The 19,044-nt window shown below is 33.0% G+C and overlaps 1 protein-coding gene across 1 annotated transcript in view; it reads left to right on the top strand.

Annotated features, from left to right (window-relative positions):
• The window catches only part of LOC149803762 (dynein axonemal heavy chain 3-like), a 311,163-nt gene that overhangs the window by 181,634 nt on the left and 110,485 nt on the right, over positions 1–19,044 (top strand). The window contains exons 41-46 of the mRNA XM_089953988.1: positions 33–255; positions 1,136–1,266; positions 1,557–1,979; positions 2,536–2,688; positions 3,847–3,972; positions 14,216–14,373. Of these exons, the coding sequence (XP_089810114.1) occupies positions 33–255; positions 1,136–1,266; positions 1,557–1,979; positions 2,536–2,688; positions 3,847–3,972; positions 14,216–14,373 (1,214 nt within the window). The remainder of the gene's footprint in view (positions 1–32; positions 256–1,135; positions 1,267–1,556; positions 1,980–2,535; positions 2,689–3,846; positions 3,973–14,215; positions 14,374–19,044) is intronic.

Raw genomic sequence — 19,044 nt, 5'->3', positions numbered from 1 at the left:
AAATGACTAAATTGTTATATTTCTTCTTGTAGGTTTATGAGATGATCTTGGTGCGCCATGGTCTCATGATAGTAGGTGAACCTCTTGGTGGGAAAACCCAGTCCTACCAAATCTTAGCTGCAGGTCTTGGAGATTTATGTATTGCCAATCTCTATCCAGAGTTTAAGACCCAGTACCGCATCATCAACCCAAAAGCCATCACCATGGGTCAGCTGTATGGTTGCTTTGACCCTGTCTCTCACGAATGGACTGATGGTGAGCAGTTCAATACACGCATAGCTTCTGTTTGCAAATACATTAAAATTTGTTTGCTTGGTCAATTCATCATCTCCCAAGCTTTTGTTGGGTAGGTAAGAAACCTTCAGTATACAAATTGCCACCTAGAAATTATCAGTCACAGTTATGTGCTTGAATTGATATTTAATCAGTACTATGGGAATTGCAATAACTACAAAACCAATTTTGGAGGATATAAGTTTTTCTGCTTCTGACTGTTTTATAATGTTTAAAATTAATTTTAGAGTTTGTGCCCATATAGAAATGAACTGGTTTGTTTTATATGCATGCTTACAGGGGACATATCAGTTTAAATGGCTGCAGTTTCAGAGTATTCTGAAAATATTAATCCTTTTTTCTCAATAAATAGTTTCTCAGTTACTCTTATTGCAAGTAGCTTTCTTGGCAACTAATTTTTCTATCTGGGCAACTGATTTTCCTTTCTGGGCAGCTAATTTTCCTCTTACATCCAGAAGTCCTATATTTACACTGCTTGCATAAATATGAGTAACACCATAATACAATCCATTTGCAGTGGTTTAAAGGCAAATATTGATGAAATAAGTATTCTACTTAGATAACCTGACCCCAAAGCTGTCTTCCTTCAGGAGATCTTTTTAAACAGGAAAATAATATTGTTAATCTAACAAATGTCAAGAAATTCCCACATGGGCCTCTCCTTGCAGTTTGTTATCGTTACATATTTGAAACAGAAATTTTTTCATGCTGTCATTAAATCCAGTACACATATACATAATGCCTCTTTCATGCCTCTTTCATTTAATGATAGCTGACCATTTTGCTTGAGTTTTTCCTAAAATTATATAAAAAAGATTCATCAGTAATATTTCTTTCATAGGTGTTCTTGCTAACACATTCAGAGAATATGCCAGCAACCCTAATGAGGATAGAAAATGGATCCTGTTTGATGGGCCAGTAGATGCAGTTTGGATTGAAAACATGAACACAGTACTGGATGACAATAAAAAGGTGATAACTACCGTTCTCTTTGAGGATGGGTTTTACAAGCATGTTTAATTTAGAAAATTAGTATTGAAGAGATAGGACCTATACAATATATTTTCTTCCCATACAGATCCAGTATTGACTAAAATAATAACTTGAAGAGACATAGTGAAAAGAGGCTCTTTTCTCTGGTGTTTTTTGTGAGATCAAAAAAGTAACTGTGTAATTTCCTAAGATGGATGACTTCTTGAGAGTATTTTTAACATTACATAATACTTTTATGTGTTAATGGTCTCTGTTTTCTTAATTTTCAGCTGTGTTTAATGAGTGGTGAGATCATCCAGATGAGCAATAAGATGAATCTGATATTTGAACCAGCCGATTTGGAGCAGGCATCACCTGCTACTGTTAGTCGCTGTGGTATGATCTACCTGGAACCCCATCAGATGGGCTGGCGGCCTATGAAGACATCATTCATGCAACATGACTTACCAAAAGGACTGTCCAGTGAAGAACTGGAACTGGTCAATGATCTGTTTGAATGGTTGATTGACCCAAGTCTGTACTTTATCCGTAAGAACTGCAAGACATTCCTGAATACATCAGAGATGCATCTGGTACAGTCGCTAATGAAGCTGTACCTGTGCCTGATGGATGAAATCTTCCAGAGCATGGAACAGAAGGAGAAGTCAGATGTGGCTGAAGATTCTACCAAGGAGGGCTTGTCTAATCAACAGGTATGTGAATCTCAGTTTCAACAGATTATTAAATAAGGCTGTGCTGATGAAAAAACTGATTCAAAACAATTTTTATAATGAAAATAGTTTCAGATAATTATTAATATGAAACAGACAGTCAAAATATGGTGTAAGTGCAGGTTGCTGTGTTATTAGATTTTAATTTACTACTTTTCATTCCGGTTATGGACACTTCCTTTTAAGCTGGTTAAGTTAGCTATATGTATTCTCCCTCATACAGCAGACTGTGTAAGGGGGTTCTCAAGGCAGAACAATGTTTATTCACAAGTAAGGAACAGATTAAGTTAAAAAACAATCAACAGATTATTGTTTGTATAACTAGAGGTGACATCTTTTGAGGATTTTGATTTTATTAGAGCCCTAACCAAATTAAGCAGGAAGAAAGAGAGTTATTTAAATGTTAGATAAATATTGAACTATGACCGTTTCCTCCTCCCTTTGTCTACTTCCCATCACTTTTTGGAGAATGAGGGAGATCCTTTCTTTAGTGAAAATTCTGGCAACATCTCTACAACTATGTCATATTGTTTTCTAGGTCACCATGTGGCTACAGGGTTTATTTATCTTCTCCCTGATCTGGTCAGTTGGAGCCACCCTTGCTGGAGACAGCCGCAAGAAGTTTGACCAGTTCTTCAGGAATGTCCTTAGTGGGACTGATCCTGACCACCCGAAACCAAAGAGTATCAAGGTAACAAAATAAAGTCAGCAAATGCATTGATCTGTATAAAATGTACATCAAACAGCATAAACCCAGATCTGCCATTGCCATATATCATAATCATGGAGCAAAGTATAATCTTAATACAACCATAACAACTTGAATAACTCCAGCATCAGTCACTTGAAAGCTGTTCGTAACTTAATGACTAGCTTAGTTTTGAAATACAGGCTTTGCTTGTGTCCTCTTATGATTCTATGGCCTTAAACTAAGTAACAGAATAAAGAGAAAACCAAAAAAAGTTTTGTAAACTTCAATAAATTATTTATTTCTCAGAATACAAAGTAAAAACAACAGTATTAAGAATGAAGTCCTCAATAGTCCCAAATGTTTTATCACAAGTCCAAAAGTTTTGAGTATTCCAAATAAATTCCAGTGGCATTCCTTTTGAAGTTCTCTCTATTGTGCTGATGTGTCAATAGAATAGTTTCATTTGCTATCAGTCTTGATGTATCACAGTGTTATAATCCAAAATGTCTTAAAATGAATTCACAGTAATAATGAATTATTCCTAAAGTTTATGAGACCTTGTAACTGAGATGAATAATTGAAATAAATAAATAAATCCTCTCAAATTATAACTAAACACAACAAAAGCTGATTCTACTAAGACTAATGTTTATGATAGGAATAATTAATTCTCAGGCAAACATCTCATATAAAAAATGAAGACACAATTTCAGAACCAGGCTGTGGGTCAGATGTTCATTTTTTGATCATTCCAACTTGCTAACAAGATTAGGTCTTTAGCAGCCAACCAATCAGAAATTAGCTGAGTTAGAATTTACTAGGGGGGAAACCAATGACCAGAACTCAAATCCCTTCAAATTCATCAACAAGATTTCTTCTACACCTTCCAGGGTCAAAAGGCCACAAAAACATGTTTACCAAACAAGTGACCTTATCTTAAAGTACAAACCCACAAACATGAACAAAATTAGCTATTTAATGTTATTTACTAAATGACCATTACAATATATTCAGAAAAATTAACACACAAAACATAGATATGCATAACACCTCAGAAACTTTAAACCCAATCTCTGACCACAATATTAGACCCACAGCAGTTAGAAATTTTAAAAATTATACATTATATCTTGTAACCTTTGTGGTGGTATTTTGCAGCGTATCACCATTCCAGAAAGAGGTACAATCTATGACTTCTCTTTTGAAAAGAAGGGCAGTGGATCCTGGATTGACTGGATGGACACCTTGGATAAATCATTATTTATACTTCCTACAGATGCCAAGGTAGGATGCTGACTTGTGCCTTTCTAGAAGTTTCAGAATAATTCTTTTTTGGGGGTGTTGGTAGATCCAGGAATATTTTAGAAAATCCATTTCCCAACAAAGAATGTAATACTGTTAACTTTAGGAGCCTATCTTTCCATCATTCATCACCAACAGCCAAACTTGATTTTTGTTCAGAATTCTTGCATCAGAAAAATCTTGAAATGCATGTTTATATTTTCAGTTATATATAACAAATGCCCTTTTTTGTTTCACATCATGTAGCTAAATTTCATAATGTCCACTTCGTTAAAATGAACGTTTTTGATTTTCATATAATACTCTGGAAAATGATAGTTTCCAAAACAACATCAACAGCAGCCATATTTGTGGTATGCTGACAGACTTACCATCGAGTTTATATGGTGTTTGGAAGTTAAAATAAACTGAATCTCAAGATACTGTTAAAAAAATGCAAACATAAATAGAATACAAATCAGGATTTATGTCAGTGTCTATATTTTTATTTATTAGTTGATTTTGCTTCAGTGTGCCTTGTTCAAAATGGTCAGTTTTGGTGATGACATATAGGAGAAACTGCCTGGTTGCCCATCAGCCAGATAAAATGGGCAGAACATTGTTTGCTAGTGACCTTATCAGGAAGCTTCTATTAGTCAAATTTGTCTTAGCCAGCCACCCATAGGAAAAGGTCACACTAACCTTTTTTATACATGGATAACATCACTATGCTGAAACAAATACCATCCACCGAATACCATTATCATTAATATTATTAGCAGTAGTAGTGGTAGTAGCAGTAGTATTACGTGTATTATTATTATCATTATTATTATTATTATTATTATTATTACATTATGAACATATTTAGTGCACTGTTCAACAAAATTATAAAATACATGTATATGTTGTTCACTCCCAAACTTACATTCCACGCAAGATTACTGTATCCAGCTGACTTTAATCAATCCTATAAGTTAAATCACCACTGACTCATAAAAAATTCACTGATCTGAGTTTGTTTTGTATGCCATGATGAAACACTACTGTTGCTATTAACTGACAGCTTAGAAATGACTGAAACAGAGGAAGGACTTTTTGTTAAGCAAACTATAATCTGACTCAGAAACAGCTTTCCACTCATAAAAAGTATATGGAATAATCAGTTGCTCAACGTGCTGAGATCAAAAGACAGCTTATGTGCGAGGCCAGTGATGAGTAGGGAGTGAGAAAAAGCCTAATGTGGTTATTGTGAGCAATACTTGAATTAAAATTTTTCCTGCCATTACAGATAAGTTTTTAATATATTGAATGAGTCCTGACCCTAATATAAAGGGATATGATGTGTATCTCTCCTCAAAGATTACCTTTTATTATCAGAGATAGGTTTAATTCACAGATAAATAGATGAAGATCACAGACTGTGTGTGCCACACTAGCATATAAGGTGACTTTCATTTTTAATGTGACAACACATCTGTTTTTTCCACCATCCAGCAAACACATTGCTTTGATCCTGTACCCACTAATGTTCAAATTTGACATTCTCACATCTTTGAGTTACACTGATAATATAAATTTAGTACAGTAAATACAAGGTAAAACATATCTGAAATGAGCATTGTTTCCAGTTAGATCTCTAAATTATCTCTGAAAGGAACATTGTTTCCAGTTAGCTCTCTAAAATACAACTGAAATGAGCAGTGTTTCTAGGAGCATTGTTTCCAGTTTGCTCACTAAAATACCTATAAAATGAGCATTGTTTCCAGTTAGCTTGCTAAAACACCTCTGAAGGAGCAATGTTTCCAGTTAGCTTTATAAAACACCTCTTAAATGAGCATTGTTTCCAGTTAGCTCTCTAAAATACCTCTGAAATGAGCATTGTTTCCAGTTAGCTCTCAAAAATACCTCTGAAGGAGCATTGTTTCCAGTTAGCTCACTTGTTTCCCGGACAGGTTGTTCCCACCTAGCTTGACACTAAACTGCAAGAATGAGTGACTTGGTGTAGAATCTGTTGACCAGGTCCATGTCACATTTCACTTTGCCAATGAATCTTGTATTACAGATTTCAAAAACTATACTTAAATTGTAGTGATGAAGAAAACAAAAATGCATTTCACTTCAGAATTTATACATTTTTAAAGATCTTAATAAATATTGGAGAGTGAGAGAATAGTTATAAACAGTGAAATGCATTCAAAGATTTATTTAAGGAAAGGTTAAAACTTAAAATATTTATGGTTGAATTAAACTTCACTGTAATGAACTTCACATTAATACAATACTGGTTGAATATGATTGGAATCAAAGTACCAGATTAGGTGTCTTTTTTTTTAGTGCACCAATCAGGTTGGTGCAATTAATCCTCATTAGAATGCTTCCTCCGCCCATTTCCAGGGTCACATTCAAGAAATGTTTTCCAAGAAATTCATGCCACTATCTATTGTTGAAGAGCTCAGAAATGCCTTCCATGCAGTATTTATTTATTTTTCTTTTAAAATCTGTCCACTGAACAAGTGCATGTGCAAACCATGGTTCATAATGTCATGATATACTTCATAATTGGATAAGTAGGTGTATGTAGATATTTCCAGTGGATAGTTCTTCCATATTTACTTCTCCATGTGTCAGCCATTAAGGTATTGATTACAATTACTGATTCTACATATGTCAGCCATTAAGGTATTGATTACAATTACTGATTCTACATATGTCAGCCATTAAGGTATTGATTACAATCACTGATTCTACATATGTCTGTCATTAAGGTATTGATTACAATCACTGATTCTACATATGTCTGTCATTAAGGTATTGATTACAATTACTGATTCTACATATGTCAGCCATTAAGGTATTGATTACAATTACTGATTCTACATATGTCAGCCATTAAGGTATTGATTACAATTACTGATTCTACATATGTCTGACATTAAGGTATTGATTACAATTACTGATTCTACGTATGTCAGCCATTAAGGTATTGATTACAATTACTGATTCTACGTATGTCTGTCATTAAGGTATTGATTACAATTACTGATTCTACATATGTCTGTCATTAAGGTAGTGATTACAAATACTGATTCTACATATGTCAGCCATTAAGGTATTGATTACAATTACTGATTCTACATATGTCAGCCATTAAGGTATTGATTACAATTACTGAGTCTACATATGTCTGTCATTAAGGTATTGATTACAATTACTGAGTCTACATATGTCTGTCATTAAGGTATTGATTACAATTACTGATTCTACATATGTCTGTCATTAAGGTATTGATTACAATTACTGATTCTACATATGTCTGTCATTAAGGTATTGATTACAATTACTGATTCTACATATGTCAGCCATTAAGGTATTGATTACAATTACTGATTCTACATATGTCAGCCATTAAGGTATTTATTACAATTACTGATTCTACATATGTCAGCCATTAAGGTATTGATTACAATTACTGATTCTACATATGTCTGTCATTAAGGTATTGATTACAATTACTGATTCTACATATGTCTGTCATTAAGGTATTGATTACAATTACTGATTCTACATATGTCTGTCATTAAGGTATTGATTACAATTACTGATTCTACATATGTCAGCCATTAAGGTATTGATTACAATTACTGATTCTACATATGTCAGCCATTAAGATATTTATTACAATTACTGATTCTACATATGTCAGCCATTAAGGTATTGATTACAATTACTGATTCTACATATGTCAGCCATTAAGATATTTATTACAATTACTGATTCTACATATGTCAGCCATTAAGGTATTGATTACAATTACTGATTCTACATATGCCTGACATTAAGGTATTGATTACAATTACTGATTCTACATATGTCAGCCATTAAGGTATTGATTACAATTACTGATTCTACATATGTCTGTCATTAAGGTATTGATTACAATTACTGATTCTACATATGTCTGTCATTAAGGTATTGATTACAATTACTGATTCTACATATGTCTGTCATTAAGGTATTGATTACAATTACTGATTCTACATATGTCAGCCATTAAGGTATTGATTACAATTACTGATTCTACATATGTCTGTCATTAAGGTATTGATTACAATTACTGATTCTACATATGTCTGTCATTAAGGTATTGATTACAATTACTGAGTCTACATATGTCAGCCATTAAGGTATTGATTACAATTACTGAGTCTACATATGTCTGTCATTAAGGTATTGATTACAATTACTGAGTCTACATATGTCTGTCATTAAGGTATTGATTACAATTACTGATTCTACATATGTCTGTCATTAAGGTATTGATTACAATTACTGATTCTACATATGTCTGTCATTAAGGTATTGATTACAATTACTGATTCTACATATGTCAGCCATTAAGGTATTGATTACAATTACTGATTCTACATATGTCAGCCATTAAGATATTTATTACAATTACTGATTCTACATATGTCAGCCATTAAGGTATTGATTACAATTACTGATTCTACATATGTCTGTCATTAAGGTATTGATTACAATTACTGATTCTACATATGTCTGTCATTAAGGTATTGATTACAATTACTGATTCTACATATGTCTGTCATTAAGGTATTGATTACAATTACTGATTCTACATATGTCAGCCATTAAGGTATTGATTACAATTACTGATTCTACATATGTCAGCCATTAAGATATTTATTACAATTACTGATTCTACATATGTCAGCCATTAAGGTATTGATTACAATTACTGATTCTACATATGCCTGACATTAAGGTATTGATTACAATTACTGATTCTACATATGTCAGCCATTAAGGTATTGATTACAATTACTGATTCTACATATGTCTGCCATTAAGGTATTGATTACAATTACTGATTCTACATATGTCTGTCATTAAGGTATTGATTACAATTACTGATTCTACATATGTCTGTCATTAAGGTATTGATTACAATTACTGATTCTACATATGTCTGACATTAAGGTATTGATTACAATTACTGATTCTACATATGTCAGCCATTAAGGTATTGATTACAATTACTGATTCTACATATGTCTGACATTAAGGTATTGATTACAATTACTGATTCTACATATGTCAGCCATTAAGGTATTGATTACAATTACTGATTCTACATATGTCTGACATTAAGGTATTGATTACAATTACTGATTCTACATATGTCAGCCATTAAGGTATTGATTACAATTACTGATTCTACATATGTCAGCCATTAAGGTATTGATTACAATTACTGAGTCTACATATGTCTGTCATTAAGGTATTGATTACAATTACTGATTCTACATATGTCTGTCATTAAGGTATTGATTACAATTACTGATTCTACATATGTCTGTCATTAAGGTATTGATTACAATTACTGATTCTACATATGTCTGTCATTAAGGTATTGATTACAATTACTGATTCTACATATGTCTGACATTAAGGTATTGATTACAATTACTGATTCTACATATGTCAGCCATTAAGGTATTGATTACAATTACTGATTTCTACATATGTCAGCCATTAAGGTATTGATTACAATTACTGATTCTACATATGTCAGCCATTAAGGTATTGATTACAATTACTGATTCTACATATGTCAGCCATTAAGGTATTGATTACAATTACTGATTCTACATATGTCTGTCATTAAGGTATTGATTACAATTACTGATTCTACATATGTCTGTCATTAAGGTATTGATTACAATTACTGATTCTACATATGTCAGCCATTAAGGTATTTATTACAATTACTGATTCTACATACATCAGCCATTAAGGTATTTATTACAATTACTGATTCTACATATGTCTGTCATTAAGGTATTGATTACAATTACTGATTCTACATATGTCTGTCATTAAGGTATTGATTACAATTACTGATTCTACATATGTCAGCCATTAAGGTATTGATTACAATTACTGATTCTACATATGTCAGCCATTAAGGTATTGATTACAATTACTGATTCTAAATATGTCAGCCATTAAGGTATTTATTACAATTACTGAGTCTACATATGTCAGCCATTAAAGTATTGATTACAATTACTGATTCTACATATGTCTGTCATTAAGGTATTGATTACAATTACTGATTCTACATATGTCTGTCATTAAGGTATTGATTACAATTACTGATTCTACATATGTCTGTCATTAAGGTATTGATTACAATTACTGATTCTACATATGTCTGTCATTAAGGTATTGATTACAATTACTGATTCTACATATGTCTGTCATTAAGGTATTGATTACAATTACTGATTCTACATATGTCTGACATTAAGGTATTGATTACAATTACTGATTCTACATATGTCAGCCATTAAGGTATTGATTACAATTACTGATTTCTACATATGTCTGACATTAAGGTATTGATTACAATTACTGATTCTACATATGTCAGCCATTAAGGTATTGATTACAATTACTGATTCTACATATGTCAGCCATTAAGGTATTGATTACAATTACTGATTCTACATATGTCTGTCATTAAGGCATTGATTACAATTACTGATTCTACATATGTCAGCCATTAAGGTATTACAATTACTGATTCTACATATGTATGTCATTAAGGTATTGATTACAATTACTGATTCTACATATGTCTGTCATTAAGGTATTGATTACAATTACTGATTCTACATATGTCTGTCATTAAGGCATTGATTACAATTACTGATTCTACATATGTCAGCCATTAAGGTATTACAATTACTGATTCTACATATGTATGTCATTAAGGTATTGATTACAATTACTGATTCTACATATGTCTGTCATTAAGGTATTGATTACAATTACTGATTCTACATATGTCTGTCATTAAGGTATTGATTACAATTACTGATTCTACATATGTCTGTCATTAAGGTATTGATTACAATTACTGATTCTACATATGTCTGTCATTAAGGCATTGATTACAATTACTGATTCTACATATGTCAGCCATTAAGGTATTACAATTACTGATTCTACATATGTATGTCATTAAGGTATTGATTACAATTACTGATTCTACATATGTCTGTCATTAAGGTATTGATTACAATTACTGATTCTACATATGTCTATCATTAAGATATTGATTACAATTACTGATTCTACATATGTCTGACATGAGAAAGACTGAATAAATCAGGACATGCTTTAAACACTTCCATATTTCTTTATTACTATAAATCAACATTATTTCCACATACATCTTCAAATGTGTACTCCCAAATACTACAGAAAATAGCTACATCAGAATGTATTTCTATTTTGATTTGTATTCATCATTGTTCTGGTAAACAAATTTTTTATTGTTGTCTGAATATTTTAACAATAACAATAATAATAATAATAATAATGTCAAAATTATTTGCTCTTTTAAATGTAGTCTAAGCAATGACATTTAAATGATATTTAATTAAGTCATTTTTTAAAATTCAGAATGCTTTATTTTGGAATGTATGGCATGTAATTGTTTGTAAAATTATATTCTACTTGCATTACATTTTATGATATAGAGAAATTTGTCACTAGTTTTGTACTTTATTTAAATTTAACTGGTTACAGTAGTTGGTACCTTGCACATTGTATATGGTATAGATAGATGTACCTACTTTTATTTTTACCTGTGTAAGTTATAACCATGGACATTGTGATGTACATTAGGGTGCTTTGTTTATGAAAAATAGCATTTCTTTAACATTGCACTCACCACTGAGGACTTTATTTTTCCAAATTAAAATAGTGTGCTGTAGGAATTATGTTTGATTTGAAATTGGTATGGTTTGAAGGGAATAAATAATCCTCAGCTAGACTGTAATTATACCAGGTAAATACTTTTGAAGACAGGAGGTGGAATTTGATTCATTATAGATCAGAGGCACACTAAGGAATGTTTTTATCTGTATTTCTGCAGATAGATGGATAGATAGATCGAATGAAGCAGTTCAGCTTCTTACACAATTTTTATAAATTGATTTGATGGATTTGATTGATTGATTTGTTGATTAATTGATTGATTAATCTTTGCTGCTTGTATATTGAAATAGATGAAATGATGCATAAGTCAGTGCAGTCTCTTTTCTTTAATCCTGATTAATTTGATGGTGATGACCCTGTTAGACTGACACAAGAAAATCTGTTGAAGACTACGTTCTCAGTGTGAGCACATCTCTTAAAAGCTATTCTCAAAGAAGTGATTCTATTTATAAAATGTTAAAAGTACATCTGGTGAAAACTACTTAATAACCATCTATACTTGCAAGCTGCAGACTATGCAGACTCAAATCTGGCATTGCATAGTGTGCCAGAAGATCTGGGTCTGTGCAGTTTGTTAGGAGTAATCAGTAGAACAAAGAACATGGACACCAGATCTGCTGGCACATTATACTATGGCAGATCATTAACTTAGTTGTTTATAGTTGGACTCGACTTACAAGCGAGTATATACAGGATGAAGTAGTGGAGAGCAATTTTATTACAAAAGGTGTTGGCATCTGCACATGTAAAATTATAGATATGCACAGCCTCGCTGCATCTCAACCATTCTTTCTTCCTAGATCCTAGTCATCCATCAGGAATGGGTTTCACATCACCAACCCCCTGGGGAGGGAGCTAAGAGGAATAGCTTTGTGCATATACATTAGTTACAATAATAGTTTCTGCACAGTAACATTAGAGTAGCATGCTTGACCTTTTCAATTGACAGAGTGTGGGTTTGAATACTACTGTATGATCAGCCCAGGTTGTTTACTATGGTGTGGCTTTGGGAAAGGCAATTTACTCAAGTGACCCTAACATGAAATAGTTTTCTTGTATTTTCTGTGCCACAAAATACCAGCGAAGAAAAAACATCACAGACCAGAGCCACTTAGGTTTAGTTTGAAGCCCATGGATTTGGGCATGAATATGTCAAAGGTCAAGGTCACTCTGGTTGAAAGAAGAAAAATGACTTTTGGATAAACATATGTTCTTAACCATGTACCTTCACCAGAGTTTGTGGATAACTTACATGTTTTGTAAGAAAGAAGTCTGTTGATTTGGAGATCAAGGTTAAGTTCGTTGTGACTTAAGGAAGAAAAAATATTTTTGTATAATAATTTTAGTTTTAGACCTTACACCTTGGTCATAGTTTCGCTTGCATAGATGGGGGCCCTGAGTGGCAGAGTGGTCTAAAGCGCACTCTGTTACAGATCACTGCCATCTCACCTCTGTCTGTGTGGGTTTGAGTCTAGGATTTGGCCAATATGGGTATGTGAGAAAGCTTTCCAGTAGCTTCCCGTGGGTCGGTGGTTCTTCCTGGGGTTTTCCCAGGTTATTCCTCCACCATTAATACTGGCCACCATGCATAGCCTATCGTGTGCTGAAAAATGGCGTTAAACCCCACAACAACAACAACAACTTGCATGGATGGTATGGAAGAGACCTATTGATTATTGAGTCAGTTGGTCAAGGGTCAAGGTCACTGTGCTAAAGGAAAACAAATTTTTGCAGAATAACATTTTATGCAAGAGAGAGAGCCATGACCAAACTTTGTGGATGGCGTGCACATTTGGTAATAAAAGAAACCTATATATTCTTGGGTCTTAAGTTCAGAGGTCATGGGCTTGATAAGTTGAATAAGAAAATAACGGTTTCTTCACATCAAGTTTAATTCAAGAATGCATACATTGACCAAAGGTTTAGTGCATTTTGACCCTTTGGTTAATAATCTCCAAAGTCATACATCCTCTACTAGGTCCTGCATGAAGGAATTATACTGTAAACACAGGAAGGGCATATAATGTTTCATTGACAGTACTCTTGTAAGAATACCTCTACATCAGTATCATAACAAAGAATGTTCTTTTTGATTGCTTAATGTCTCTTTGTTTATTTCATGGGGGCCAACATTTAATTTATGAAATTACTTTATCCTGAATTTATTTTTGCCTAGTAGTTATTGTTTACAGTCACTGCTAGAGAGTGCAAAAAGTTTCTTCGAGGTGAGATATGTAATTGTTGATTACACTCAGGTCATCTCTGTTAAAACACATTTTCCCTATATTTAGCACATCCATTGAAAACTATTATTTCAGTATTATCTTTTGTAGACAGTTTCTTCTTTTTAAGTATAACTGTTACAAGGCATTGTCTTGATGCATAAAACCTGTTTGAAAACCTTTTTCAGTTGTTTAGAAACTATTTGTAGGTGAGTGACCTGACAATCCAGACCAATGAAACTGCTCGTCAGAGATTCTTCCTTCAAACATTCCTGTCCCATGAGAAGCCAGTGCTATTTGTGGGGCCTACAGGAACTGGCAAGTCAGCCATCACTAACAGTTACCTCCTGTCTCTTCCAAAAGAAGTGTAAGCACTAACAGAACTATTTGTTTGATCATGCTTTGGGAATTCATTATTATGGAAAATCTGTGATTTTTGTTATATGATTAGTGCATGATAGTGAATATATAAAAGTTAAATTTTGGCAAATTAAGGCATGTTTTTGAAGACTAAAAAATTTGTCATGCAAAATATTGATCTGCATTAGTTGAAAACCGAAAGAGTCAATAAAGTCAGCAACAAGGCAGTCCATGATCATGTGAGAAATGGTCAATGAAGGTAGTGAATTTCCAAATTTTGTCCAACATTTTGATATTCTTTTAGAAGGGACGAAAATGATTTGAATGAACATTTTTCTGTTGAGCATGAATCTAATGTCATTAATGTTGGTATATCTAACAATGATATGAAATCTTAAATCACTCTTTCATGTTTTGGAACTTCATGGTGATGAATTATCTATGATAAAAATCTAATGGATGTAACTGTAGAGTTGGAGAGGTAAAGTTCAACAAAGGTAGTAAACAGTGATGAAAAATAACTAACCATCTAATCTGTCAAATCATTTTAAGAGAATGCAAGTTGATGATGCCGTTTCAGTCATTCATGACCGGAAAAATCAAAGTATTGCTAAAATGCTTTTAGGGAAGTCAACTAGGTTCCATAGTTTCACAGAAGAAAAGATGAGACCCCACATGTCCATGAAATTCTCTTGATGATCTTATACTTGGTTTGCAAGTTTATTTCTATCAGTTAGGCATTTACTACCATATGATCAGTCATCATCAGCATGACAGACCTGCCAACTCTTACCATTTTACCGTAATAAGTCTTACGAAAATTACCCTTAAAATACAGACTTAGGGCATACTAGCAAAAACTACGGAAAAATGATTGTTGCTAAAAACTCTGGATAATTGGTTCATGCATGTTTTATTTGGATGTGGGTTTCATCTTATAATTAGTGAAAATAGTCAGGTAACCAGACTAACTTTACAACAGCACCCAAGACACTTTAAACTGCACCTATTTGTTCATGCGAAGCGTCTGCGTGATCAAACTGTTGATCATAGATTTTTTTAAAATGGCGTCCAGAAAGTGATGCATGTTTTAACACAAAAGGGAAAATAAGCTTCTGGAAAAGTGTTAATAATCAACACAGAAGATAAAAATGAGTATTCAGATTCTTGTGAATAAACGCTGGAAAGGACACAATTACGTTTATTGGACATCACGTGCCAATTTGAGTATGTCTCGTGGCGGGAGATATGATTGCCATATTTATGTGAAATGGAAAAGAATTTCCAAGAAATATGTCAAGCTGAGAGACAGCAACAAGCCATTGAGCTCCATAGGGTTTGTAACTAGAGTTTGTGCAACTGTACTAGTGGTAAATAAAGTCTGCGTGTTCTTTACAAACTTTTCAGTTGAACATAATGTTTATCGTCTATGCGTCAAACTTTTAATTACATTTTCCAGCTTTACAGTAGTAATTATTAATATTTTGTTTTCACTTTACTGAAAACTGGTCAGACTTGGCAGGTCTGGCATGAACAGAAAATTTAAAAGACAAAATGTATGGCCACTATATAATCAATTCTGATGATGATACATTTTCACTAACAAGGGTGGTCCAAAATGCTAAAGATAAGATAAAAAGTAAAGGCATTGGCAACTGTTGAAATAGATCTGAACCAGTATCATATAAGGAAATCAACATACTTCATGAAAAGGGGTTATATTGGGCAAATCTGCATAGTCTAATAGATGGTGACTTGTTTACAATTTGGACTACGGTGTGTGAAGAAATGCAGCATGTTGAAATGAGAAGATCTGATGATTAAGAGAGCATCATATTGAATTAATGTGACTGCTCCAGTTAACTAGTGGTTAGCGTGTCTGCTCCAGATGCGGGAGGTCACAGGTTCAAGCCCCAGCTAAGTCATACCAAAGACTTATGAAATGGTACTAACAGCTGCCTCACTAGGCACTCAGCATTAAGAGGTTAGTGTTAGGACTGGTTGGCCTGGTGTCAGGATAATGCAAATGGGTGGGACGTTATGCTACATGTCTGCGGCATGATGCCCCAGTGCTAGACATCACTTTAAGCTGCCACACTGCAGACATCATAGCAATATGACTGAAAAGTTGTTAAAAAGTTGTTAAAGCTATATTAAAAATCCAAATCACACACACACACACACATATGGAATAATGTAAGAGAACTGAGAACAAAAATGTTTGCATTTATGACCCATTTTGTATAGTAACAAGAACTAAAACAGTGTCAGATCTTGGAACACAGAAATGGTTCACTAATCTTAACTCCATTAAAAACTTAACAAACCACATTTTCTGCAAATATCTTGTTTAAAAATAGCAGTCAGAAAATGTACCTCCAACAAATCCAATATAAATTAGTAGACATAAAAATATACAGTCCATTATAAACTACAGCTTAATCAATGAAAATCAGCAAAAAACCTACTGGATTTGTACAACCTTGAAAAATCTTTGAATATGAGGTGTTGCCTTGAAAACTGCATGCATTTTTAAAATACTGGTTTTGTCATTGAAAACTTAATGAAATTGTTGTAACAATCCTTGAATTTTGCCCCAGACCCCATGAATTTACCTGAGGGAAAACAGTATATTGAAACTAAATAAAATGTATCACTCTTTTAATTAAAAATGTTCATTATTTGTGTATTGTCCTCCAAAAAATGAAGAAATAAATAAAATGGGATAAAATTTGGTGGCTCAAATAATACACAACAATGTTAGTTAAAAGAGCACATGAAGAAGGTTAATTTCTTAAAGACAAATAATCCTTGAAAACTTATGGAAGTCACTCAAAACTCTTTGAAAAAAACCTCTCCAAATCTCCATGAACCATGACCTTTAAGATCTATGAACTACTATTCGCTGATCCATCCACACAGTTACAAATTCTTCCTTGAATATGACTGACAAAATTCAAGTTTACCATGAAAATACATTATTGCATGAAATTAACGATATTTGTTCCAGTCAAGGGCATAATTTACTTTTATCAAATCAACAAAAGACCTAGTTTTAACCAGGATCTTGATAAATCAGTGCAGCATTTAATGTGTATGGAGTGTAACTTGTAGCATTCATCTGACTGCCAAATTGTTATTTTGTTGTATATTAGCTCTTTCTGATGAATTTTGTACACAAGTAGAGTCCTCCATCTGTTTATCATTCTGTCCTATTGTTCTCTGCAACACAGTCACTTTGACACTACTAGTGCCACAGTTTTTTATGGCTTGCCATGAAAGTTGGCAAATGTTATGTTTGTCATGTGAAGATGTGCATATTGAGAAATCGTTTTGTTCCATGCAGTTGTTTTAAAGCTATTGCCCCATTTGACTTGCACCTGAATGCAGTGTATGACAAAATTTTGTGAATGCATGTTGTCTACCATTTATAATGGATCACTATCGGCTTGTTCTTCCGGCTACAAAGAAATTCTAGGGCTGACTTCTGTTATAAAAAAGAAAAACTTAAAAACTTTTGAACAGATTTAATCATATTTTGGCAGGATGCATTCTGGCATGAAGTGTTGTATGATTTATAAAAATGAAATTGATCCATCAAATATTGCTACCATTACCGAAAAAAAGAAAATTCTTAAAATGACTTTTTTCCCAGGATCATGGCATGAAGACCATTCAAATTTTAACCCAGTGATGCTGCTCCACTATTAAATGTAGCTGCCATTAACAACAACAGAAAGAGCTTTAACTGACTTCTTATCCAAAACTTCTCACACAGAATTGGATCAATCTTGATAGAATACATCCTGGCATGAAGACCTTACAAATGGAGGCAAATGATGCTGGCTACCATTAATAAAGCTAGGAAAATGTTAAAGCAAGTTTTTAAAATATGCTCAACTAAATTTGACCAAATTAGACCTCTCCCTGGATAACTCGCATACAACGAGATCCAAAAATATAGACCACACTATAAGCGAGGGCATGAAATATCAAAGGACCTACATAACAATATGAAATTATGCCATCCTTGCAGGACATAGTAAACTGCCGAGGGAGGTGGCGAAATATTTATTTTCAAGTTAACCAAATGCTGAGAGGTCATTAACATTATTCCAACTGGTTTGAACAATTATCGATAATACACAATACACAAATTTCACTTGATAGCAAACATATTTCATTGGTATTTATTTATAAAATTACTGCCTCAAGTAGGCATTAGTGACATTTTCATTTATTGAAATTTCTCTGCATACCGTTATTTATTGTATACTAAGAGTCTTGTTTGGAAAGAAATTTTAACAAAATACATGACTTCTTATTAAAAGTTGATAATTTCATAATGCTGATTTATATCTCCAGGTTATATCAACCTTTTTTGATGATAAAATGAGGGAATCTATCAAGGTTTCAGTTAGTAATTTTTATCACAATTTTCTTAATTTTCAACAAATAGGGGTCAATTTTTGGGGGTACTCTTTAGTAAATAAGAAATAATCTTCAGCCAACCCTGCAATATAAACGAGTTCAGGAGCTATCAGAACATGAGTTATCAAGGGAGTGGTGGCAAATCCTGGTAAAGGGGTTTTTCAGATTTTTACCAGTCCACCACTAAAAGTAGAAAACTATTTACAGAACTCTGTCTCAGAAAGCTGCTGAACAGAATTTAATCAGT

Source organism: Sinohyriopsis cumingii, chromosome 3 (genome assembly GCF_028554795.1).
Source record: "Sinohyriopsis cumingii isolate HCF-2022 chromosome 3, ASM2855479v2, whole genome shotgun sequence".
Classification (NCBI taxonomy): Eukaryota; Metazoa; Mollusca; class Bivalvia; order Unionida; family Unionidae; genus Sinohyriopsis; species Sinohyriopsis cumingii.
This window is presented reverse-complemented; position numbering and strand designations above follow the sequence as displayed.